Below are 25716 nucleotides of genomic sequence, written 5' to 3'. Positions count from 1 at the left end.
AATCGCCCCATGGACATGGATTCAAGCTCCGGAAGGGAGGGTGATCCATGCAGTAGGTGGTGGTGGGGAAATGGCAGCAGTGGTACAGCGATCTGTCCAGGGGAGGGAAACGGCGGCGGCGAGATGGTGTGGCAGGTAGAGGGGAATGGCTGTGACGGCATGACGATCCATGCAGGGGAGAATGGCAGCAGCAGGGCGATCCGTTCGACTGCTTGGCCAGGGCTTAGGGGACCATTCGCTCCACTCTTTCTATTCCTTGGGGCACCAATCTTCCCTCCTCCTGCCAGGGCAGGCTGCTACTCACCATGCTGTGGGCCACCCTTGCGGCCCCTGGGAGTCAAAGGCCAGCTGTGACCACCTCGCCCCAGGTCAGAAGGCGCTGGCCTCCTGGGCCATGGGGTGGACGGAGGTTCTGCTCTCCCAAAAGGCCAATTCCTGGCTGGCAACCTGCCCGGCAGCCCCGCCCTGTTAGCGCCTGGTTGGGTTGGAGGCGGAGAGGCCATGCTGGGGGTCCGGCCATCGCCACCGAGGCCTTGTTCTACATGGAGGACAGAGCCCTATTGGAGGCTTCCTGACCAAGGCTGCAAAATACCACTTGCATTGCCCGGAGCCGCCCCCAGCCGCCACCTCGACCCCTCCGCTGCGGGAGCGAGCACACCACCAGGGCTAAGGCTGAGAGGAAGCAAAGATCCGCATCACACCAAACCTGGCCATTTGCTGGCTGTTTGCCTCTAGCCGGAGGCAGACAACCGCACCACACTGAAACCCGCCGTTTCCCGCCTCACAGCAAATGGCCGTTTTCGGCGTAGCGCAGATCTTTGCCTCTTCTCAGCTTCAGCCCTGGTGGCAAGCTCGAGGTGGCGGCCGGGGACGACTCTGGGCAAGGCGGGTGGTGCTTTGGCGGCTGCAGCCAGGCCAGCTCTGAAAGAAGCAAGCGGGATGCCTGGTTGGGAGAGCAGGCAGGCAGGCACAGCTCCGGTCCCTGCCTAGCGGGCCATCCTTTGTTCGCCCAGAGTCCTGCAGTGGGCGTTTCCCTCATGGCCACTCCCCTTAAAGTGGCAGACAGCGCTGCCATGCCATGCCCACGCTCCAGCCACAATCCCGGCCTGATGAGCTGTGGGGGAGGGGGCCGGTGGGCCGCAGAGCCCGGATGGCCAGCAGCGACAAGGGGAAGCTGGTCCATCTCCTCGCCACCACCTAGTGGCCCTCCAGGGGTTCCGGGCATGGGCAGCTGCCCTGCCCTGCTGGGCACCCCTCCACAGCCTTGGTCAGGAAGCTTCCAATGGAGCTCCATTCTCTGTGCAGAACGAGGCCTTGGTGGAGATGGCCAGACTCCCGACGTGGCCTCTCCAGCCCCAACCAGACACTGCCAGGGCGGGGCTGCCAGGCAGGTTGCCAGCCAGGAGTTGGTGACCTTTTGGGAGAGCATAACCCGTCTGCCCCCATGGTCCATTTGCCACCTTCTGCCCAGTGTCGTTGCCATGAGGCCAAGGAACAAGCCGGGCGGAGGTAACAGGGTCGGGGCTCTGCGAGGTCAGGGCGACGGGAGAACGGCCAGGAGCCAGTGAGAGCAGGGTTGGATGGTGGGATCAGGATCTGGCTCCTTTTACCTCATCCAGGGGCCGGGGAGAAGTTGCCTGCCAAGCATTCCTCCCTTCCTTTGAACAAACAACCCCCCCCCAATTCTCCTGTTCCTGCCTTCTGAATTAAAACGAGAGAAAGTCAAATTATTTCTTTTGTGGTCTTTACATATTTAAACTGCAGCTAGAAGGAAGAGGGGAAGAAAACCATCACAAGACACTCTTCTCTTTTAACTTTTTCTCCTTGTTGCTTTTTGGAGTTTTCATCCTACTTTTGTGAGAGGGCAGTGTTTAAAGTAATAATAATAATAATAATAATAATAATAATAATAATAATAATAATAATAATAAGAAGAAGAAGAAGAAGAAGAAGAAGAAGAAGAAGAAGAAGAAGAAGAAGAAGAAGAAGAAGAAGAAGAAGAAGAAGAAGAAGAAGCAGCAGCAACAGCTGAGCAAGATGCCCATCTGCCCACACTCTTCCCCCTATCCCTGTCTGAGGCTTTTGTTGTTGTGAGCACTTCTGTTGAGGATTGCCGGGGGGGGGGGGCTGTGTGGTTTTTATTCCCCTCCCATCTCCTGGGTGGTTGCAGCAGGTTTTGGTCTTTTCTGTTGTGCTTTGAAATTACCCACGAAGCACGTTTGTTTTTTTTTGGGGGGGATCTCCCACTCCGGCTGCTAAACTTGCTTAAACTTCCTCCTCCTCTTCCTCACTGAAGCTGCCCTTTTTCTGCAACCAGCCCCTGCCCTGGCCCCTGCCTAGCCTTGCCCCACAGCAATGGCACCCCCACCCTGCCACCTCCCTCACCTCACCCTGCAGGATGAGCCTCTTGCCCACTGCCCCACCTGCCAGAGACCCCCTTGATTTCCCCCAACCCTACCTGGCCCCCGCAGGCATCCCTCCCCAGGAGCAATATTGAGGTGGCCATGCCCACCCAGTCTGCCATGACTACTGTAGCCACACCCACCCAGTGGGTCACGCCCACCCGGCACCCGGTGATACATAAGTGGGTTTTGGGTTGCAGTTTGGGCACTTGGTCTCTAAAAGGTTCGCCATCACTGCCCTATGATGTCATCTAGCATTTAGAGATGGAAGAAATGTATTCTCTCTTTCCACCTAAAATTAAATATGAAGTTCTTCATTTTACATCATATAATAATAAAACAGAGTTCTTGGTCCAGCAAGCAACTATTTAGCTCTATTCAATTCATAACTTGACATTTTTATCCCTATTTTTATTTTGATCTGAAATTAAAGTATGGATTTCCCTTTGCTTATCTTTGATCTGAAAGTAAAATATGACTTTATATACCTGATATGCAGAAGTTTATTTTAGGTTGCCTATAGGCAGGAGAAAAATTTAAGCAAAAGAGAAGACAAGTGGATCAAAAAAGAAAGCAACCCACACATTTTATCTCTCCCTTCAAAACAAAAAGGCCATTTTTTCCACTGAAAATAATTATTCTTTATAACAACTTACTGAATAAATTTCATATATTCCCTTCCGGCCCTCATCACATTCACGACGAACCCAGTGCCGATTGAGATAGGCACAAATCCCATTCAGCACTTTGCTTGAAAATCGATAATCCTCCCATTGTTGAGTGTAGAATTTCAATACACTCTCATCCATTAAGTCTTCACCATCCTGAAAGAGACAATTCATCAACAGAACTTAAGCTAAATACAAGCAAGATTTCTTCTCCAGTGTCGCCTGTTTTCAACAGCAATACCTAACTGACCCTTCATTTGTTTGTCTATTTACTTGTTGGATGGGCCCCTGTCTCTCTCTTGTCAGTTACTTTATGCCAGAGAAGAAGTTCATTATAACTCCTTGACATAAAAAGAATATTAACTATATTTTCTTTCAATAATCAATTGTTAGACTTGAACTGTTTTTGTTTTTGCAGTATTTGCGGAAATCTTTCAGACAAGAGACCAAGACATTTTTCTACAATACACCATTGCTATTTTAAAATTTACTCTTCAACTTTGTTGTTTAGCATTGCTGTTTCTAGAAGTAATATCTATAAGATGAGGGAAAAATAATTGCATGCTCCATGTTTTATGACATATCTCTATTATTTTTTTAAAGACTTGGAGTACTAGAAACATAGCTTGCTGAAAACTGGTATAATGGGAGACAATAAATAATGATTTGGACAAAATGTTTATTGGAGAACAAAGTAATGCTTGATACAATGTTGAACCAATCTCCAAATTAAACAACTGCTAAAAGAACAGATTAGGGATAGATTGTCATGTCATGGACAAAATCTATGTGGTTAGGAGTTGATTTGATGGCACAAAATCAATCATCAATCTGGATTAAACTGGGGTTCTAAGAAGCATACTTCAGAGGATGAATTTTAAAGATTGCCATTTCAGCAAAACAGACAAAAGTCGTTCTGTATTTTTAATTTAAATGTACTGACAGTGGGAAATCTGATGGCTTTGCACATTCCTCCTCTCCTGTAATGTGGAATCATGAAAAGGATATGACTTAGGTAAAACCAAAAACATTTTCAAATTCTCTCAAAATGATGTACCTGAAATTATTTAAAGCATGGTTTAAATTCAAGCATACAATATAATCCAGAGCCTGATCTTGGTTTGAATAATCTTCCCTCTCATTCACATTTGGAGAAAGTGAAAATTCTGATTAGTTTAAATCAAGAAACTTTGTTTCCTGTTTTTTTTCCCAACTAAAAATAATGCCTGGAAGAAGAAAGTATGAGTCCAAAAAATAATGTGTTAATACACATTATAACGTATTTATATATTACAAAATGTGTAGACTGTACAACAAAGTTATCTAACCATGAGAGCCAGCGGACAAGGCAGTATTATATAAAATGGGCTAATGCTTAGACTGGCAAAAATTGTGCAGAACAATATTCTAGGTAAGAGTTAAGGCAGAAGTCTGCTCACCGAGTCTTCCTAGGTGGGGGTCTGGAGATTATAGTTTTCCCCCTTCATCCCCTTTAGAAATCATTGATAGATCCTACTCTAATGTTTATTCTTTATAGCAGAACAGTAGAGAAGGGGTGTTGTCTTACCTGAACGCCTTTTCTCAGCATGATGATGGAGAATCCACCAAATGGGTTATGCTTGTCTTCTGCCCATAAATTAAGTCAGCCAATTTTGCTCTGCCTCTTCCTGGGACCTCCATTCCCCATTTCTCGACTGAGGCGAAGTTGCTGACTAAGATTTTGTTTGTTGGCTCAATCCTCTTCCCTGTACCGGACCTGACTGGCCCTAAGGGTGGGAGTAGATTTTCCATCGTCATGCTGAGAAAAGGTGTTCAGGTAAGACAAGGCCCCTTCTCCAGCATGACGAGTGGAGAATCCACCAATGGGACATACCAAAGCCTCACTGTCCCTGTGGGTGGGGAGCAGTCTGGGCCTGTGTCCCACTTTCTGGTACTACGCACTGGAGGACCGTCCTGCCAAATGAGGCCTCCGCAGATGCAAACCTATCTAACTTGTAGTGTCTTATGAAGGGGGAAGGCAACGCCCATGTCGCCGCCCTACATATTTCCTCAATCGGTGCCTGAGTCGCCCACGCTGCTGAGGTGGCAGTGCTGTGAGTGGAGTGTGCGGTGATTTGTCTGGGGGCTACTAGCGACTGTCCCTGGTACGCAACTGCTATGCACTTCCTGATCCATCTACAGATTGTGGAAGCTGTGACCTTTTGACCCCTTGAGTGTGAGTGGAAGGAAACAAACAGGGCCTCCGACTTATGGAAGGGTGCCATTCGCTTAATGTATTGCCTTAAGGCCCTCTGAACGTCTAAGGTGTGCCATTTGTGCTCCAATTCATGGGAGGACTGAGGGCAAAAATCTGGTAGCACCACCTCCTGTGTTCTGTGAAACAGGGAGTTAATCTTGGGAATGAAGGAGGGGTCTAATTGTAGGACCACCCTGTCCGTGTGGAAGGTACAGAGATCCTCTCTAACTGATAGTGTTGCCAACTCTGAAATGCGCCTAGCTGAGGTGACTGCAATCAGGAATGCGATCTTAAGGGTCAAAAATTGTAATGTGCATGTCCTGACAGGTTCAAATGGGGGTGAGGTAATGGCTTGCAGGACCAATGCAGGAGTCCTCCCCGCCGTCACTTGGATTTGTGAAAGGGGCAGGCCCCCCTCCGCGAAAAGGCCGCTTTGACTGGAATTGCTGCCTAAATCTGTCCCTGCTGCCTGGTCTATCGCCCTGTCAATCTGATCTGGGCTGATAGGGACGGGAAAGATGATCCTGAAAGAGACAATTCATCAACAGAACTTAAGCTAAATACAAGCAAGATTTCTTCCCCAGTGTCGCCAGTAGAACAAGCTGCCTCCAGAAGCAGTGAATGCTCTAACACTGGAAGTTTTTAAGAAGAAACTGGACATCCATTTGTCCAAAATAGTATAGGGTTTCCTGCCTGAGCAGGGAGTCGGACTAGATGACCTCCAAGGTCCCTTCCAACTTTATCATCATCATCATCATCATCATCATCATCACTACCTTGGACAGGTCCTAGGAGGGATATCTGTGTATCACGGGTGGTCTGCTGTTTGTTGTGCCCTTAATGAAAACCTGTACTGCCGGGTGTTTGGCTAATGGTTCAGAGTTGCCATATGTAAAGATAGAGGATAGGGTGGCCACCTGCCTACGAATTGTGTTTGGTGCCAAGCCCTTGTCCAGACCCTCCACTAGGTAGTCTAAGTCTAAGATTCTCAGGATAGAAATACTAAGGTCTAGCTGCTGCCTTGTGCACCAGCTGTAATAATTTCTCCAAATGGAGTCGTAAATTCTGTTAGTTGAGGACCTTCTTGAGGCCAGAAGTGTCCTAATGACTCTCTGTGAAAAGCTTTCCCTTTCTAGGAGGCTTCACTCAAGTGCCAGGCAGTTAATTGGAGCCACTGTGGTTCTGGGTGAAGTAGCGCCCCCTGACCGAGGGAGATTTGATTGTCGGAATCCTCCATGGTGGGGATGCAGAAAGACTTACGAGATCGGCAAACCCTGGCCATCTTGGCCAGTGCGGTGCAATGAGTATCACTTCTGCTTGTTCCTGCAATATCTTCCTGATGGTTGCCTGAATCAGAAGAAATTGAGGGAAGGCATATAGTAACCCCTCCAGCCAATGTTCCTGGAGGGCATCTGCTCTCTCCGCTCCTGGAGACGGGAAGCGGGAGAAGAATCTTGGGAGCTGAGCATTCTTGGAGCTGGCAAACAGGTCCAGTACTAGGTGACTGAACCAGGCTAATGCTTCCCTGAAGAGAGTAGGATGTAGGCTCAACTCTGAGTGGTCTATTGTTCCCCTGCTCAGAGAACCTGCCTGTTGATTTGCTTCTCCTGATATGTGCTCTGCCCTGAAAGAGGCTAGGTTGTTCTCGGCCCAGGTTCCCAGCGATTTGGCCTCAGTCATGAGGGCCCTCGACCGCGTGCCCGTCGGTTGATGTGGGCTTTGGCCGCCACATTGTCCATGAGCACTAGAACGTGTTGATCCATCACTGCGCTGTGAAAAGGACGGAGAGCCACATGTACGGCTCTGAGCTCCAACCAGTTTATGTTGTGTTTCAAGTCCCCCTTGGACCATTGGCCCTGTGCCAACTTGGATTGAAGATGTGCTCCCCAACCGAATAGGCTGGCGTCTGTGGTCAGGGTGACTCAGATGGTCTCCTTTAACATGTGTCCCCTTCTCATGGCTGGAGACAACCACTTTAGCGAATTTATGATGCCTGGTGGTACCTTCACCTTTTGGTTGGAGGCGCCATTTCCCTCTTTCTGGAATGGGAGTAGGAACCATTGCAAGTCTCTGGAGTGTAGCCATGCCCACGGCACGATCGCTATGAATGATATCATCTTCCCTAGTAAACTGGAGAGCATGCCCAGTGTGATGGTTCGCCTTCTTCGGATTAGCCTGACCAGGGCTTGAATGCTGTTCCTGCGTTGTCGAGAGAGGTAGACCTCGCACCTTAATGTGTCTATTACTGCTCCGAAATGAAGAAGACGGGTCAATGGGACCGTTTGACTCTTCTGAAAGTTTATTGAGAACCCATGGTTCTGAAGAACCTGTAGGGTCAATGCTATATCTGCCTTTGCCGCCTAAACTGATGAGGACTGAATGAGAATGTCGTCCAAGTAGCACTGGATGAGCACCGGATTTGTCCGCAGGTGTGCAGCGAGGGTCGCCAGAACCTTTGTGAATACTCTGGGGGCCGAGGACAGGCCGAAGGGAAGAGCTCTGTATTGATAATGCTACAATGCGAGGCAGAACCTGAGAAACCTTTGGTGCTCTGGCAGAATTGTGATGTGAAGGTAGGCCTCCGTCAGATCTATGGATGTCAGAAAATCTTCCTTTCTGACACTCGCTAAGATTGACTGAAGAGTCTGCATCTTGAACCTCCTGTATGCCAGGTTAAGATTTTTTAGATCTAGAATTGCCCTCCACCCCCCCCTGAACTTTTGGGGACTAAAAATAATATGGAGTATTACCCCTGTCCTGTTGCTCCTTCTGCACCGGCTCTATCGCCTGGATGTCCAGAAGGTGCAGGATGGCCTCCCTGAGGAGCCGCTTTTTGGTTGGATCCCTTGACAGTGGGCAAGGCATGAATTGGTTCGGGGGTTTGGAGATGAATTCCAGTGAGAAGCCGAATCTGACAGTGTTTAAGACCCAAAGGTCCATGATGGTGGCCTGCCATTTGTGTGAGAAGAGAGCCCGCCTGCCACTAATAGAGGAGTCCTCCCCGCCATCACTTGGATTTGTGAAAGGGTGGGGGGCCCTCCGCAAAAAGGCTGCTTTGACTGGAATTGTTGCCTAAACGTGTCTCTGCTGCCTGGTCTATCGCCCTGTCGGTCTGATCTGGGTTGATAGGGACACGAAAAAGAGTTCTGCTCTGGGCCTACTTCAAATCGAAAGGACAGCCTGGGAGGGAAGGAAGAGACTCTCTTCTTCGTTCTTTTGGACTGGTGGACCAACACCTTGCATTTATCCTTGTTTTCTACCAGATAAGGGTGAAGAGCCTCACCAAAAAGCTTGCCGCCCTAGTAGGGTACTGCTGCCAACCGCCACTTTGACTTGATGTCGGCTTGCCATTGCTTGAGCCACAGCAATCTACGAGCAACAGTGTTTTGTGAAATTGCCCTTGCAAAATAGTTTGCCCCGTGTAAGGAGGAATCTGCCAGAAATTCCGTTGCCGCCACTAACCTTCTTAAGTCCTGGTGGGTTCTCTCCTCGTCCCGGGAAATTCTCGCCTGGAGCTGGCGGAGCCAAAGTAACGTAGTCCTAGCAAAAAAGGAATTAGAAATAGATGCCTTGATCGCCCACGCCGAGGCTTGGTGTGCCCTGCGGAAGGTGAGATCCGCCTTCCAATCCTCAGATTTCAGGACCTCTGCTGAGTCTCCGGTTACCATGGGGAAAAAAGTGCAGCTATGGGCTCATCTACCTTCGGAACCTCTATTACCGCTAGGCCAGGGTCTATATTGAACAGCTTCTTGTCTATTCCCCCCATCGGAGGAAAGGATCCCAGTGTCCCCATATTATTCTGGATTGAATCAAAAAAGAGAGGACAGGGAATAAATTGCTGTGTGTAGGTGGGTTGAGAAAACACCTCGTTGTTTGTGACCTGACTAGTTGAAGGTCCCTCCTGAGGGATCAAGGGTCTTTCAATCTTGGCAGTGCTGCTGGCCTTGTGAAGTAAGGACTTGAACAGGGTGAGTTAAATAGACCCATGAACGGTGGAAGGTCTGGGGATATGTCACCATCCTCTGATAGTCCCTGATCTGACTGCTCATAGTCCTCTGCAGGAGACTTCCTGCCTTTGGAAGATCGAGAAGGAGAGATTGATTCGTGGTACACAGAGGCTTCCTCTTACGAGAGGAGGGAACGGCCTCTTGAAACCATGGACCCGGTTCTGGAACAATGGTGTCTTGAAGAGGCCATGGCCTGAGCGATGGCCTGAGATATCAGAGATTGTAAATATTCCGATGACAATGCTTATTGGAAACCTGTCATTGTCCCCGGGCCTTCGGGCCTTTCACAAAGAGGGGATTCAATTGCCTGTACTACGTCAGCCTGTTTCCAGAGGTTCCTGACCAGGCTTCCTCGGACCAAATATTTCCTCCTCTTTGTAATTAGGTGGGTCTAGGCCGTCCTCTGCTGTGGCTTGCCTCTTTTCAGCCCTAGAAAACTGTTTTTCCAGGGCCTGGTGTCTACGCTTGGCCTCCTTATCCGCTGCCTTAGAAGACCTTTTCCCAGAGATTGCTTTGGCCTTGATTCTGCCCGCCGCCTCCTGGTTAGATGATCTTGGCCTCTTGCGCCCAGGAGGGCTTATGGAGGATTCCTGCATTGATTGGGCAGCATTTGTGTCTGCCATTGGCAGAGAGAGATATCCCAATTCAAAAAACTGGGAGAAATCTCAATAAAGGCCTTAAGCAGGTTTAGTTCAGGAAAACAATGGATTGAATTTGACCGGTTCCTGACTGCCCCTCCTTCAAAGAGATATTTGATTGTTTGATAGAAAATTTTTGATTTTTTTTTAAAGGGAGGGGCTTTGCTAGGAAGGAGGAAGGGGACGCTGCTGCCAACTGCCCTGAGAGAAAAAAGGAGAGCGGTCTGCTTACTGTCTTCCTTTCCCTTGTCTGCAAAAAAAAAAAAAAAAGGAGACACAAGGAGAAAAAAATGGCGACCGAGAGGCCTCTGATCACTCTCCGTGGCTCAGCTGATTGTCGGAAGGCTGGCAGGGCCCGGTTGCACCCACCTATTGGCTGGGCTCTCAGAGGAGCTGCGCGGTGAATTCAAACACTCCACTGGCCGACAGAGCTTCGGTAAAAGTAACTGGGTGATTTCTACACTCTCCGCAGCACAGCTGATCTCCAGGGAAACCCCTGTGAGCTGTATCAATTTCCGCAGCCTGGCTGATCACCGGGGAAAGCCCTATGAGGCGTCTCACTCTCCGCGGCTCAGCTGGGCTTGGAAATGCCTACGGAAGATCTATCAGCTCTCCGCAGCTCAAAAACTGTTGGAAAAGCCACAGAGATCTAACAGTCCCCCGTGGATCAGCCGGCTATGGAGAAAAGCCGAATGCTAGAAAAAAGGGAAAACCCCAAGGAAGCTCTGCTGCTCCCTTGAGAAGGAACTCTAGAGAGGAAGAGAGATGCTGGGGGGGGGGGCTCTCAAGGTAAACAAAGGCCTTCCCCACACCCTAGAGCTCACTGGGTGGTCAACTAAAATGGTGCCCCGGCTCTTTGTTTAGTCTGATCGATCGGCTGTCCTCTTAGCACTGCAATCGCCCGGCTAAGAGAAGAAAGCGAACAGCTGTTCGTCCTTCTCCCTCTCCCTCCCTTTGACACGAAGTAACGAAAATGAAAGAAAAATACGACCTGATTCAAATAATTGCCTCTGGATCCAGAAATAACAGTCTGAACGGGCTGAGACTAAGTCGAGAACTGGGGAATGGAGGTCCCAGGAAGAGGCGGAGCAAAATTGGCTGACTTAGTCTATGGGCAGAAGACAAGCATTACCCACTGGTGGATTCTCCACTCGTCATGCTGGAGAAATTGGTTGTGCTGCAGCTCCAGAGGATCCTGGAGGAAACAGATTATCTGGACCCCTTTCAGTCAATGGGACAGAAACAGCATTGGTCCTGTTTTTTTATTATATCTAGTAGGAGCAGGAAGAGGCAATGTGTCTATCCCTGCTTTGCTTGGCCTCTCAGCTGCTTCTGATACCATCAAAAGTCACTCAAAGGGAGATGCTTTCTCTACTCCTGTTTAATGTCCATATGAAACCACTGGGTAAGATCATCAGAATGAGATATCAATATGCTGATGATACTGTTGTACAGCTCTATACATGGTGAGATAAGTGATGCTGTGATGGCCCTTTCTTGTTGCCTAGAGGCTGTTGAATTATGAATAGAGAGCAATAAGTTAAACTGAACACTGGCAAGCTCTGGGTTCAGGATTCCTCTTTTTTTGGAGAATTACAGTTTAACCCTGATAACAAAATTAAATCACCAATTTTTTTTGATCTTTACTAATTATTATATAAAATAAAGTACACTATATAAAAGAGGTCAGGAACAAGACAAGCACGCACTAACTGTAAAGGAGAACTCTGAGCGATTCTGTGAAGATTATAAATATTAGTTGCAAAGTTATTTTTTTATCATTACTGTAATTGAAAATGGTCATTGTCTGAAGCAATTGCTAAATGAGGACTACCTATATAGACAACTGTATAAAAGGGGCACACTTTCAAACATAGTATCTTCAACATATTTAGGAATTCATCAATTAAATACTATGAATTATATTTGGTATTACAGTAGTTTCCATACACTTTGCAAAATTAGGTTTATATGGAACTATACATCACTTGTTTAAAAAGCATTTTTCACTGCTTATTATTTTTATTGCTTATTCCCTTGACTATTTTACTGAAGTGCACTTTAGAAGTGCATAAGATGGATAAAAGAAATATTCCAATCTCAGACATCTGATTTCTCCTTTATAGAGTTGGTCAGCATAAACGTTTAATAATCATTATCATCATCTATGTAATTTAAGAATGTCTCCTCAGGAAATTTCAAGACACCTGGAATGATCTCATAGCAGCCACACTAGAAGCAGTTAGATAGCTTCTTTAGATATCAAATTATAACAGCTATCCCATTGCAATTCTATGGTTCCATGTCATTGTGATTTTATTATGGTTTTACCTTAATGTTTTATATTCTATACTGCATTTTGTCTCTCTCTCTCTCTGTGTGTGTGTATGCTGACACTATATTTAAACTAAGTTTGTGTAAGAGTGATTACATGACTTCTGTAGATGCCATACACTAAATAAATAAATTATCTATGGTGATTCTAAAATAGAATAGACTTATGTCCCTTTTCAAAAAAATGAGAAATGTTCTTTTGCCAAGGGATAAAATTATCTTACCTTAAGCAGATTTGTCAAGTAATTCTTCAGAAATTCTTTAAGTCGTTTGTACAATTCCAAGCCAACAAACTGAGCTCCTCCAGGTGTTTGGCCTTTTTTAGATTTAGAAGTGGTTACACCAGCTCCCCGGGCTTGATTAGACTGATGTACACTAGTGCAGTAGTTATAAACATGACTGATGGAAGAGTTAAGGATATGTCATATGCTACATATTACAATTGAACAGTAAATTAATACATAATGCATACCATTATAATGTATCTAAATATTAAATCACTGAAAGCAGATCAACAAATCAGCTAATTCATGCCCCACTAATTTTCAATGAGCTGCTTTGGATTCAACAATGATTTTTATAATTCTTACTATATTCTTTGTAAGTTATTATCAGTTTTCTTTTACCACTAAAGCAAATGGTGAGGATGAATAATGACCCAGATCAGAGTTCACAGCAGAGGTATAAACCTGGAATTCCTGATTCATAATTTACAATATAGCCAATTTAGACTGATTATTTGAGAGATGTTTCTTAACAGTAAGTTGTTCAAATGATGTTGGAAATCTCATTATGTCTTGAAATGCATTTGTCTTGCAATTGCATAACTTTCCAGTCCTACTTTTTGTATGATGACCAATAAGCAAAATCTCTACGTATGACTGCCATATATATTTAATTTTGTAATTGTTTTTAATTGTTTTCATGACTGTTCACCACCAAGTGTCTCTTACACAAGAGGGACAAGTGATGACATGCTAACAGAGTTGAAATATAATAGAAGTTGTTAAAGTTATAGGATCCTTGGATGGGAGTGATCATGCGATATTGAGATTCACGATTATGCAACAATAAGAAATAGAACAAAGTCAAATTAGAGTCCTGGACTTTAAGAGAGCTGATTTCAATAATGATGATGATAATGTGCTGATGCAAAATCTTTGGGTTGCTTTTTAATAAAGCTGCAATTGAAATTTAGTACTGAGTGCCAGTAATTCTATATAACAAATTGTGACAACAAATGATTCAGGAAGAAGCTATACTTAATTCCAATTCTAAGAGAATTAGGATGTATAATTTATGAATTTCATATATAAATCTATTGTGAAAATCACTAAACCAAATGGTTCAAGTTGTATAAGATCAATCATCTTTTTCTTTGTACATATACATTTTGGATTTCATGCATTCACAATCAGACAGTAGAAATGCATTTAAGAAGCTAATATTCCAAGCTTCACATTGCTTCAGTTATGAAATAGAGTAAGAGTATGATGATAAAACCATTAAAGCCACTTATTTAGAAATACTTGTTAGGATACGTGTAGAGTTCCATATACCTGGACTTTGCCATGCTTTGCCTTGTATAAACTTGTTGAATACCAGCTCTTAGGTCATCCCATATCTGGTCAAGACCAATCTGTTTAAGTCCATGAGGATTCTGACTCCTATTTGATGACATTTTGAATTTTCTGTAATGTCTTCCAGTATAGCAGTGAGAAATCTAATCCTCCATCAGGGGTAGAAATAAATCAACATTACAAATTCTATCACAATCGTCACGCAGAAAAAAATGTTTTTATATGAAGGCTGTTATTGTTTCATAATAACCTCTGTAGGGAAGGAGAAAAAGAAAACAGATGCTTATTCAATTGAGAACTTAAATTTAGTAATAGCCAAAACAAACCATTATAAAATTATAACATCATATGTGAATAAACCATGAGAGACTTACAAAAGTTTTCTTAGTATCAGACTATTTGGGATAATGGGTTCATGTATTCATGTATAAACACATACACTTACAAATAAATCTGGGCAGAGGAAGAAGGAAGATAGTATTTCTTTCTGGTAAGAGACACATAAAAGGAGATGGGGGAAAAAAATGCTCCGCTGCCAACTCAAACAACATGTGGCAGATGGGATGAAAAGTGAATGCTACACAATAGTTTGTAATGGAAATGGAGAATGTAACAAGTTAAGGAACTAAAAGCAGCACCCAAAGTCCTTGTGGTAACTACCAAGGAACAAAAAGTGGTACAGAAATACTGAGAACAAGCAAAGGATCACTTGGTTGGAATCTTTTCTTTCATTTTTTCACTCTGAGGATGAGGAAGGATACAGCTTGTGTCTTTCTCCCATCAAGACACTGAGCAAAGCCATATGAGCATGCAAATATTAGAATAAAATATTGATGCAAAAACCAGTATTTCAGGTGGGCAGGCAGAATGGGTGTAAATTTATTTCACTGCATTCAAAATTTAGGGAACCAGTTTGATGCAAATGGTGAAGGGCAGGGGCCGCAGAAATGGCTGGCCAATGCACACATAACCGTGCATACCCTCCACTCACGCTAGCACCGGTGGCCCTGTTTGTGCATTCATGTGGGCATGAACAGGGACACTAGTGCGGGGCAGGTGTCCGCAGCCCGTTGGTGCATGCACTGCTAGCCTGGGTGGTATGTGTGGCCCACTGAAGCATGTGAGAATGGGCCACTAACTACTGTGGGGGGTGCACGGCCATTTGCGCATGTGCATGGCACCAGCGTATGCTGCATGCACGAATGGGGCTGCTAGTGCCGCACCAGTTTTGAAGCTGCTCTCCTTCTCTCCATGAGCCCAGAAAGGTTGGAGACCTCTGGGCAAGGGCATCTGCTTGAAACTGGCAGACCATGAGTTCTAGTCCTGCCCTAGGTATAAAACTAACTTGATGACTTTGGGATAGTTGTTTTCTTTTAGCCCTAACAAGAAGACAATGACTAACCATTTCTAAAAACCTTGTTAAGAAAACTGAAGAGACTTGGCCAGAAGAAATGAACATGACTAAACAGAAGGGGGGGGGGAATCTAAAGTTTAATAAATAAGATTATGTTAAATCAAGACTTGACTGTATTGTTACAACACTACAAAAAGTTATGTTACTAATATACAGGTAGCCCTCAAATAACAACTGTAATGGAGGCAATCTATTATAGTTGTCATAATAATTGTAAAATAACCTTTTTTATGATGATGATTAAGCAAATTACCAAGGTTGTTAAACGAATCCACAGTCATTAACTGACTGGTTTACTATCAATGGTTTACTATCAACGCAGTTTTGCTAAAAACTGGAAATGATGCATTTTGGTGAAACATGTGTAAAAATGGTCATGTGACTGCGGGATGCTGCAAACTTATAAATGCAATTAGGTTGCTAAGTATCCAAAATTTGGTCATGTGACCATAGAGGACCCTCAACTATCAAACTTGGCCATAAACTCCCATTTTTGGATTGGTTATAAGTCAAGGAATATCTACACAGTAATTACTAAATTAATTAATTAATTTGCAAAATTTTAAGATGTCATAATCTTTCTCAAGCAGGGATGTCAGAATGCTAAATAATGCAAAAGAATAAATGTGGTAATCAGGTTAAACAGTATTGTTTTATATAAAATTAGGGCAGTACAACCTTTCAAATCCAAACAGAAAACAATTCTTCAGACGGTCCGGGGCTGCTCACACGTCCTCTATTGAGAGGTCAGTCGCACCTTTTCAAGGAATTATGTAACAAAAAAGAAATTGTTGATTTCACATTTACATATAGATATATTTCAAAGTGCAATTTGATACAGATGCGTATCAAATAGTCCATTTATATTTAAAACCCTGCAAGTTTTAGCATCCTGTCACTAATAATAAAGAAGCAACTTACATCTAACAAACACCTACTGCCCAATTTAACCCAACCAGAAGCAGCGCCATTAAAACTGAGCAATCGATTTCTCCTCCTAAATGAAAATATGTAGACCCACAACCTCCCCCTCAAAGAAAACATGCAGACACCTAGCAAAGAAACACCAAATACCCCTTAAAAAGTCATATCAACAAACACACCTGAGATAAACAGAAAAGCATCCAGACTGCACCCCCCAAAAAGGGAAGGCAAGTGTTGGTAATAGGAGATTCTATCCTCAAAGGAACAGAATCAGCCATCTGCAGACCAGACATACAATCCAAGGAGGTTTGTTGTCTCCCTTGAGCAAAAATCAAAGATGTGGTCAAGAACTTAACTAAAATAATTAGGCCCACAGATTACGACCATTTCCTCCTCCTTCACATTGGGATGAATGACACAACAAAGAACCTGGGTACAATATTGAGAGATTATAAGCAACTACATGATAAAGTTAAGGAGCTAGAAGCCCAAATAGTGTTCTCATCAGAATTCCCAACGAAAGGCCAACCCCCATTGAGGGGAAAAAGAATTTTAGAAATAAACCACTGGCTAAAGGGTTAGAGTCACCAAGAAAACTTTGGTTTCCTGGACCATGGACTGCATTTCCTACGTGAAGGACTATTGGCAAGGGATGGGCTGCACCTCACTAAAACAGGGAAAAATATATTCGGAAAAAGACTGGCCTAACTCCTCAGGAGGGCTTAAACTAAAATTGAGGGGGAAGGGTGACCAATCTTTAGAATCTCTAGAACACAAAACCAGTCATAAATTCCAAGAAAACAAATCAAATAATAAGGTAGGGAATGATGAGAAAAAAGAAAAATTCAAAACAACAATCAGGAAATGCAGGAAACATACCCACGGACATGCATAAAGTTCTTAAATGCTTATATACAAATGCTTAAAGCTTGGGAACAAACAGGGTGAACTAGAAGCAATAGTACATGACCAAGTCAAGACTGGGAGTGGCTTATCCCAAGACAGGCGTGGCAAGTTTGGCTGACTTGGTCTAATGGGCAGGAAGGTGGATTGGTGGATTCTCCATCTCCGGTGCTAGAGAAGAAATAGATCTACAAAACGAGGAGGGGGGGTGTAGTGTATGTAAGAGAATACTACATATCTACAGAAATGTATGTGATCAAAGATAAAATCCCTCCAGAATGTATATGGGTCAATATAAAAGGGGGGGAAAGTGACATTGCCATAGGTGTATATTACAGGCCACCCAAGCAATCAGAAGAAATAGATGTGAAAGTAACCACGTCATACTGAAATTCAATATAATGCAAACAAAGCAACAGAAAATAATCTAACCAGTGTCTTAAACTTCAAAAGAGCTCATTTTAACAAACTCAGAGAGAACCTAGGAAAGATTCCATGGATGAAAATCCAAAAGGGAAAACAATTCAAGAAGCATGGGAAACTCTGAAAAATGTGATCATAAAAGCCCAGTCCAGCATAATACCACTGAAAAAAAAACCCAAGAAATTCAAGAAGAAACCAGCATGGCTGCATAAAACTCTCTCTGACAAATTAAAACACAAAAAGGACAATTACAAAAACTGGAAAGAGGGACACATAACTAAGGCTGACTATCAGCAGACATCCAGAACATGCAAGGATGAAGTTAGGAAAGCAAAGGCTCAGAATGAACAAAGACTTGTAACAGAAATCAAGGACAATTTAAAAAGTTTATTTCAACATATTAATAACAAGAAAAAAGTCAAGGAAACTGTAGGTCCACTAAAGAAAGAAGATGGCAAGGAAGAAACAGGCAGTAGCGAAAAAGCAGAACTGTTTAATTCATTCCTTGCATCAATCTTCACATAAAAAGAAATTATAGCCCAACACTACAGACCAATCAGTCTAACTAACATCAATACCTCGGAAGATCCTGGAAAAGATACTCAAAAAACAGAACCGCGAACAACTAGAAACAAACAAAGTTATAACTAGCAGCCAGAAAGGGTTTGTTAAAAACAGATCATGCCAAAGCAATCTTATTTATTCTTTGATAAAGTGATTAAATTAGTAGACCAGGGAAATGCTGTGGACATAGTATACTTAAATTTCAATAAGGTATTTGGCAAAGTAATACCATAGCTTGCTGCTTAGTAAGCTAGAAAAGGTGGGATAGACAACATCACCACCAGATGGATCTATAGCTGGCTGACAAACAGTACTCAGCAAGTAGTCCTCAATGGTACTACATCCACATGGAGAGAAGTGGAGAGTTCTTTGGAGAATAGCATCAAACTATTCTCCAAAGAACCAGAGGGCAGGACAAGAATCAATGGTTAGAAACTGACCAAAGAGAAAAGCAACCTGGAATTAAGGAGAAACTTCCTAACAGGGAGGACAATTAACCAGTGGAACACTTGCCTTCAGAAATCATGGGCGCTTCATCACTGGAGGTTTTTAAGAAGAGACTGGACAATCACTTGTCTGAAATGGTATAGGGCAGTGGTTCTCAACCTTTTTAATGCCGCAACCCCCAACCGGTCGTAGGTCGAGGACTACTCAACCGGTCGTAAGTCGAGGACTACTCAACTGGTGCAGCACCATTTGCAGAATGGGACTTTTGGCGGGCTCAGCAGGGCAGAGACAGCCTGGACAATTCCTATTGGCTTTTGAAAGCCAATAGAATTAGACTCTATTTAAGAGAGTCTATTCTATTGGCTTTCAAAAGCCAATAGAATAAAAGGGAGTAGCACAGCTAAGGAAAAGGGGGGAAAAATGGCGGACTGCATTGTTTGGCGACCCCTGTGAAATGGTCATTCGACCCCAAATGGGGTCCCGACCCACAGGTTGAGAACCACTGGTATAGGGTCTCCTGCTTGAGCAGGGGGCTGGACTAGAAGATTTCCAAGGTCCCTTCCAGCTCTATTCTATTCTAATATGTAAATCCACAGTAGTGAGTTAGTTGGCTTTAAGCCATTTTATTTAAACACTGGAGGATCAAAATTTTAGGGTCAACAATGATGTATATTCATAACATCTAACATACCATGTTCATGCATTTAGAGAGTATCAAGCTGACATTCTCCACCAGAAGGAACTCTTAAACAAGGATATTTAAAATAATTTTTCAATTATACTTTATGTTTACAGGAAAATTTGAGAATTTTGCCTATTATATTAGTTGCTGCTGGGGCTGTGTTTTTCAGGACTGCCTCTTTCAATAAATATTCTGATGCAAAGAATCACTTGCAAAGAATTAGTGTCTAATATTTGTTTGATGTTTCGCCCATTGTCTTCATAGTTTTAGACTTTAGGCCTGCAGACTGGAACTGTGATTTTTTTTTACTTTTTGTGGAGTCCCTAGAAAATATGAGTACTATATAAATAAATAATCAACCCCAAAATGCTGTTTAAAGTACCTGTACTACAAAGATGGTCAAAATAGATGAGACTGAAATGATAATAAAGAAAATAGCAGGAATTAAAACTCCATGGCACCTAAATGAATACCAGTTGGGTTTTGAACTGAATGGAGCTTGCACTATTGCAGTGGCCTGTCAGCTTTCTTTTTGGAAGTGGTTTATGCTACTCTACAACTAGGAAAAGGCTATTGTTTCCCAGATGTTTGATCTTTTGTATGGAAATGGGGTGGGGGGTGGTTGCTTCATGAGAGTCTTTGGAGCTTCTTGGAATTTTAGGCATAGAAGGGAGGAGAAACAGGTGGATGAGCAGAACTGCAGAATCTGTGTTTGATTGTAAGGGCAAAAAATGTCAAGTGACCAAATTTTCATCACCTGATTCCATGGGCATTGCAAGTGCTGTAACTTTTGAGCACATACCACAAGTTCCTTTGTTCTGCACTGTAATAATTTTGAACAGTTGTGAATGAATTGTTATAAATTGAAGACTGCCTATAGTTCAAAGTTACCTCCATTAATTGCTGCCAAAACCTGGTCTACTACTTGCAAGTTGTTACAGCTGTCCTATTGCTGCCAACTGTATTTAACTCTGGGGCTTCCTTGCTGGCTATGTAATTTTATTAGAATACCGTAAACAATTTGGTAACACATCACATATAACACTGTGTAACATCAAAAGATAAAGCAAGGGTTAAAAGAACAGGTTGGACCCAATCTGAAAAGCTTAAAAAAAACATTGAATTTAATATAACTAAGCTGGCCATGACTTATTCTTTGGTTTGATTTCAAATGAATTCATACACATCTAAGGAATTTAAGTTTCTCCTAAAAATACCCCAGAAATCATAAATCAATTTATGCTGTAAATCACTGGAATCTATCATCATCATGCTATTACATTGCTCCTAAGTATTTGCCAACAGAACAGAGCCATATTTAACTGTAAGTTCAAGTGAAATATATTCCACAATTCATGAATAAATCAACCAAGCTAAGAGGTCAGTATAATTCTAGTGTTCAGGAACCTGTAAAATTGGAAGCCAATCCTAAGAAAGAATTCAGGGGGAAAAGCAGACAGTATAACACAACCAATTTCTCTAGTACCGACTTATAATATTTAATCAGCATCAGCCAATCATTGTTGTGCTAGTAACAAGTACAAGCTTTATATTTCTTCAGTGAAGATCTGATGCAGAAAATTTGCCACTGAAGATTTTAGTAATAATAAAATAGCTCAAGCATATAAAGACAATAGGCAGAAACTAAATACTTTATATTTCTCCCTTAAGTATTCACTCTCCTTTGGAATTACTGATCAGCTATATTAGAGCACAAGGATATAGCAAACTTCTAAAAACAGCCTCATTTTTTCTCTGAATTTGCTAACTTTCTATGCAGCTACAACAAATCCTGGGGAAAAATAAGTTTGATTTCAGGAGCAGCTCACAAAAGCTACTTATATGAGTCTGCATACTCCAAGTATTCTTTTTCTTTCGAATGTGAAGCACTGCAGAATCTGGTATTTTATTGCTAGTTTATTATAATTAATAATAAATCACCAGCACTTTTGGTATCCACAAAAGATTTCTAAAATAAATAAAATTACAAACTTCCTAACAAAAACATTGCAAACAAATACAGAGCTTTGTTTTTCAAATAAGTCTTGATGCCAGATTAATGAAATATGGCCAAGGTGACATTAATTTTAAAAAAGAACAAAAAGTTATGGGAATATTAATAGCAGTAAAATTTCTAAATTTCTAAAAATTGAGGTATTAGCGGGCATATGAGTAGAAGTGGCATCGAGCAACTTTTGAGTAGCATTTGCTACAACTATTGAGTGGCATACAAATAAGTGGCATTGAATTGGATTGGCGCAGTGATTAGAATACAGTATTGCAGGCTAACTCTGCCCACTGCCAAGAGTTCGACCTTGACCGGCTCAAGGTTGACTCAGCCTACCATCTTTTTGAGGTCGGTAAAATGAGGACACAGGTTGTTGGAGGCAATATGCTGATTCTATAAACCGCTTAGAGCAAGAGTGTCAAACTGCCGGCCCGTGGGCCAGACGCCTCATCTGGAAGCTGCGCCCACCCCATTGCCGGCAATGGCAAAACCGTCCCGATACGTTGTGCGATATCACGTGACATTTGACATGTCTGGCTTAGAGAGTGCTTTAAAGCACTATGAAGCAATATATAAGTCTAAGTGCTATTGTATAACCTGGATTTTCAAATGGTCTTTGATAAAATTCTCACCAAAAGATTCTTCAGTAAACTTATCAGTTATAGAATAAGATGACTTCTCTTTTTACAGATTGTTAACTGATTAAAAATATAAAATCACAAATGGGCAATCTCCTCAATACATAAGAGTAAATAGTATTGTTCCTTAAGATTCTATCTTGAAATCAATGAGACGAGTCAGCTAAATTTGTAAATTTTGCCAAACTACTCAAGGTGATAAAAGGCAAAAACTAATGTGAGTACTTCACAAGAATCTCTGAAATGTGGGAATATTCAATCTATTAGAAAATAGGGCAAAAAAAAATAAAAATCCGCTAACTTCATGTATGCATTGATCTAAGCTCTTTATTTAAAAAAAAGCAGAAAAGAGTTCTAGCAGTTAGAGTGGATAAATAAATGAAGATACTATCTAGCAATTGTGAAAACAGCAAATTCCAATCTTGGTTTCATTAGTAATGGAACTAAAAATAAAACTTCCAATAATATATTGTCTTTATTCAGATCTACGGTAAATCTTCATCTGAAATACCATGCACAGACATCACAGAGCAAAAAAAAGTGCAGAAGCAGGTAACTAAAATGATTAGGTTGAAATATTGTATTTTTAAAAAAGTCTTGAAGGCTTGAGGCTACTTAGCTTATAAAAAAAAACTAATGAAGGTGGACATGACTGAAGTGTATAAAATTATGCCTGGAAAGGAGAAAGTGGTTGAGAAGTGTTTTATTCTGTTACAACCTTAATAGTAATCTTTTATTGAAACTGAATTTAAAAATTCCAGAATATTTTTAAAAAGACAACAAAATTTAGAAAAGTCACTCACAGAAAGTATAATTAATCCACAAATATGACAATCAGTAATTCTGATGAATTTAAAGGAAGTTTAGATACATTTATGGAGGACAATCTACCAACAAATAATAGTCCTGAAGGCTCAAACTATTTCTGAGTTTACTATTTACAGGGAAACAATGTCAAGAAAAGGGCATTTCTCCATCTCATTTCCTGTGAATATCCTAAGAAAGTACGAGCATTCCTTGGAATTTATAATTAGTCCCTTCATGTTAAAAAATAAATATTACAGACACATCCCTTAGAAAACTATTTTAGCAAAAAAAAGTTTCACTTACAGTGAACTTCAAAGAGTAAGTTTTTACATGTACTAACAATATTCCTTTTTACAACTAGATGGCTCTGCTTTTGCTAATTGTTTCATATAATACTCAAGTTTACAATTAAGTTAATTTGTTTAGTGTTGTAAGTATTGTCACAGATGAGCTCCAAAATAGCCAATTCTTTATCAGAAAGGTTCACTTACTATGGATTCAAGGCATCCTCCATCCTAGGGTTGGAGCAACTTTGTGGGGAGTGGGAATTAAAAAAAATACCTTAATCAGACTTGGACACCAACCTTTGAACAATAGGAAAACTCATTGTAGGATTTAGCTCCTGCTTTCAACATACAGATCACCCAAGCGTAAGAATCCTTTTCATATAATCATGAAAATTTAACTACTAAAAATTGCTTATTTGATCCCCAATATTATCTTCAGTAAAATTATTCATTTTATTCATGGATTAAAAATCTGTACATATTAATCACAGTAGCACAAAGTTTGACAACCCCTGGTTTACCATAGATGCACTTTTAGAAATTTTCCCATTGGAGAATTCTGATTTTTCCAAAGTACACTAATATACTTACAGCAAAATCAATACAGAAATCTAGGACAGCAGAATAGTCTTACTATAATAAATTATATCAATCTAAATACTTATTGTAACTATTTCACTGGACACCAAGTCATTCTAGTTTTTAGAAGTGAAAACAAGCTTTTAAATAATGCCTTTTACTACTTCTCCAGTTAAAAATTGCCCTGATATATTAACATATTTTAGACTTACATATATTAGAATTGTCATATCTTTGAAACTTAAACCTGAGACAATAGAATTAGATCAAGAGACAGCAACTGATTGATCATGAATAAATGACAATCTGAATCCAGGTTTCCTCAGTTCCCTTATCTAAGAACCAATCAACAAATTACAATGGCTTATTTTATTTCTATACCTACAAATCACAACTAGCCAAACAGAAACATTCTATGATGCATATATTTTGTGATAAAATTGTTTCTCAATCCACACTTAAATTCCAAGAGCTGCAGGAAATAACTATAGGTTTCACATAACATAAAAATCACTGAAAGGACATTTATAATCATTAATTTACTGTGCTAGTTTCTATGCTAACTAGACAAATAGAGTACCAACAATAATTTCCATATGATGAAATTCAACTACACTTCAAAAGATAGGCTTTCACAACAGTTTGCTTAAAAAAGCTTTTGTTGGTTAGAAATGTAATTAACTCAAATGCCTTTCTATAAAGTAAAATGCTATTTGTCATTAGTGAAACAACTCAAGAAATAAGAAAAAAAACCCATGGTGGCCAAAAGTGAAACAGAAAACTTAAAGACGACAATATGTATGTCAATAGTTAAAAAGCTAAGCAGGTACAATGAAGGGATAAATAGCTTGTTAAAAGTGATTCATTACTGGAATAGGAATTTGGTGCAGAGCTAAAGCACCTGCCTACTTTCCAGACACGCACGAATTTACATTCTTGGATTCTCCACTATTTAATCCTGAATGGCTGAAAAAAATTAAAGTAGTGAAAATTTTACCAGTGTAAATCGTTATAAATTCAACTGGCGGTAAACTTCAGGTTTTTGCCCACTTAAACAACGCTGATGCCCACTTCAACATCAATCTCTTTCCTGCCAAACACGAAAGAGATAAGCCTCAAGGAAAGGGCCACAGTATGAGATTTGCGGGAGGGGCAGGGGACTGTTAGGTGCACATTCGAAGGCGGAACACAGCAGGCCAACGGCAACTAAGAAGCTGGGAAAGCTCAACGGGTGAGCCATAACCAACTAGGAGCACAGCGAATTGGAAGTGAAGAAACGTTGCACAAAGAAGGAACGCGGCATTCGGTAGTCGGCGCGCAAAAAAGGTTGAGATTAGGGCCTAAAGGAAGAAAAGGAAGAGGCCGCGCTGCTGAGTGCCTCTTGGAGTTTTGTAATGCTCTAGAAAAGCGGGCCGAAGGTGATGCAGTGTTAATTGCCGGCTGCCGGCAAAGACGACGACGCCGCCACATTGCGTCGCCGGCCTTCGTGAGGGGCCTACAATGGAAAAGGAGAAGCGGCCGCGGCGCGAAAAGACAGGCGTTCTTATGTCCCCCTCCCTTTTTCCCCTCCGCCGATTCAGAATACCCGAAACAACACCCCGCCACTCTGCCAACAGCACGCTCAACCTCACTTGACCCGGTTCAGCCTCGCTGCGCCACAACCTGGGACTGGGCCTGCTATGTCCGTCTTACTTTCATGACGTCTCGTAACCTGTGGCTCTCTGACCGTCTTCGTCCCCTACCTTCCCACACAGAGAAGAGGATTCCCGCCCCTCCCGCCGCTGCTCACCCCCCACATCGCTCGTCCTGCAGTCAGACAATCATCCAGACAGGCCCCGGCTCCTTCGTCCATCCACACTCGCGAGCCCGCCTCTTCCGGATCCGCCACCGTAGAACTAGCGTCATCCGCCTTGTTGGCTCGGCTTTATTTCCTAAACGGGTCGCGATCGTGGCCCCTCCTCAGATGCTTTCTATGTGCCCTTCCCCACGTCCAGCCAATTGTTAATTGTTCCGGATTACTTTCGTTGCCATAAGTGAATGGGCGAATAAGGAAAGAGTTAATTTGTTCCTTAATTGGACTGATTCCCTTTTCCAGATGAACCGCGAGAGATATGCGCAGCCATTAAATCTTGTTGCTTAAACTCCTTATGCCCATTTATCTCTTTGCTCTCATCA

General features: G+C 42.3%; 1 protein-coding gene across 6 annotated transcripts in view; it reads right to left on the bottom strand.

Moving 5' to 3' along the window:
* Window positions 1–25479, bottom strand: part of CUL1 (cullin 1) — a 71928-nt gene extending 46449 nt beyond the window's left edge. The window contains exons 1-6 of one of the 6 annotated variants that reach the window (XM_039362277.1): window positions 25331–25479; window positions 15958–16036; window positions 13827–14117; window positions 12510–12684; window positions 8769–8846; window positions 3059–3226 (exon numbers count right to left, since the gene is read on the bottom strand). In XM_039362277.1, the coding sequence (XP_039218211.1) occupies window positions 3059–3226; window positions 8769–8846; window positions 12510–12684; window positions 13827–13966 (561 nt within the window). In that variant the 5' untranslated portion in view covers window positions 13967–14117; window positions 15958–16036; window positions 25331–25479. Of the gene's footprint in view, window positions 1–3058; window positions 3227–4637; window positions 6309–8768; window positions 8847–12509; window positions 12685–13826; window positions 14118–15957; window positions 16037–25330 lie in introns of those variants that run through there. The other 5 variants (XM_039362280.1, XM_039362279.1, XM_039362278.1 and 2 more) reach the window with 5 other exon arrangements.
* Between the last annotated feature and the right edge of the window lie 237 nt (window positions 25480–25716).

Source organism: Crotalus tigris, unplaced genomic scaffold (assembly GCF_016545835.1).
Source record: "Crotalus tigris isolate CLP2741 ecotype Arizona unplaced genomic scaffold, ASM1654583v1 scf7180000019411.436016, whole genome shotgun sequence".
In the NCBI taxonomy this organism is placed as follows: Eukaryota; Metazoa; Chordata; class Lepidosauria; order Squamata; family Viperidae; genus Crotalus; species Crotalus tigris.
The sequence above is the reverse complement of the archived record's forward strand: the minus strand, read 5'-3'. Positions and strand labels throughout refer to the sequence as shown.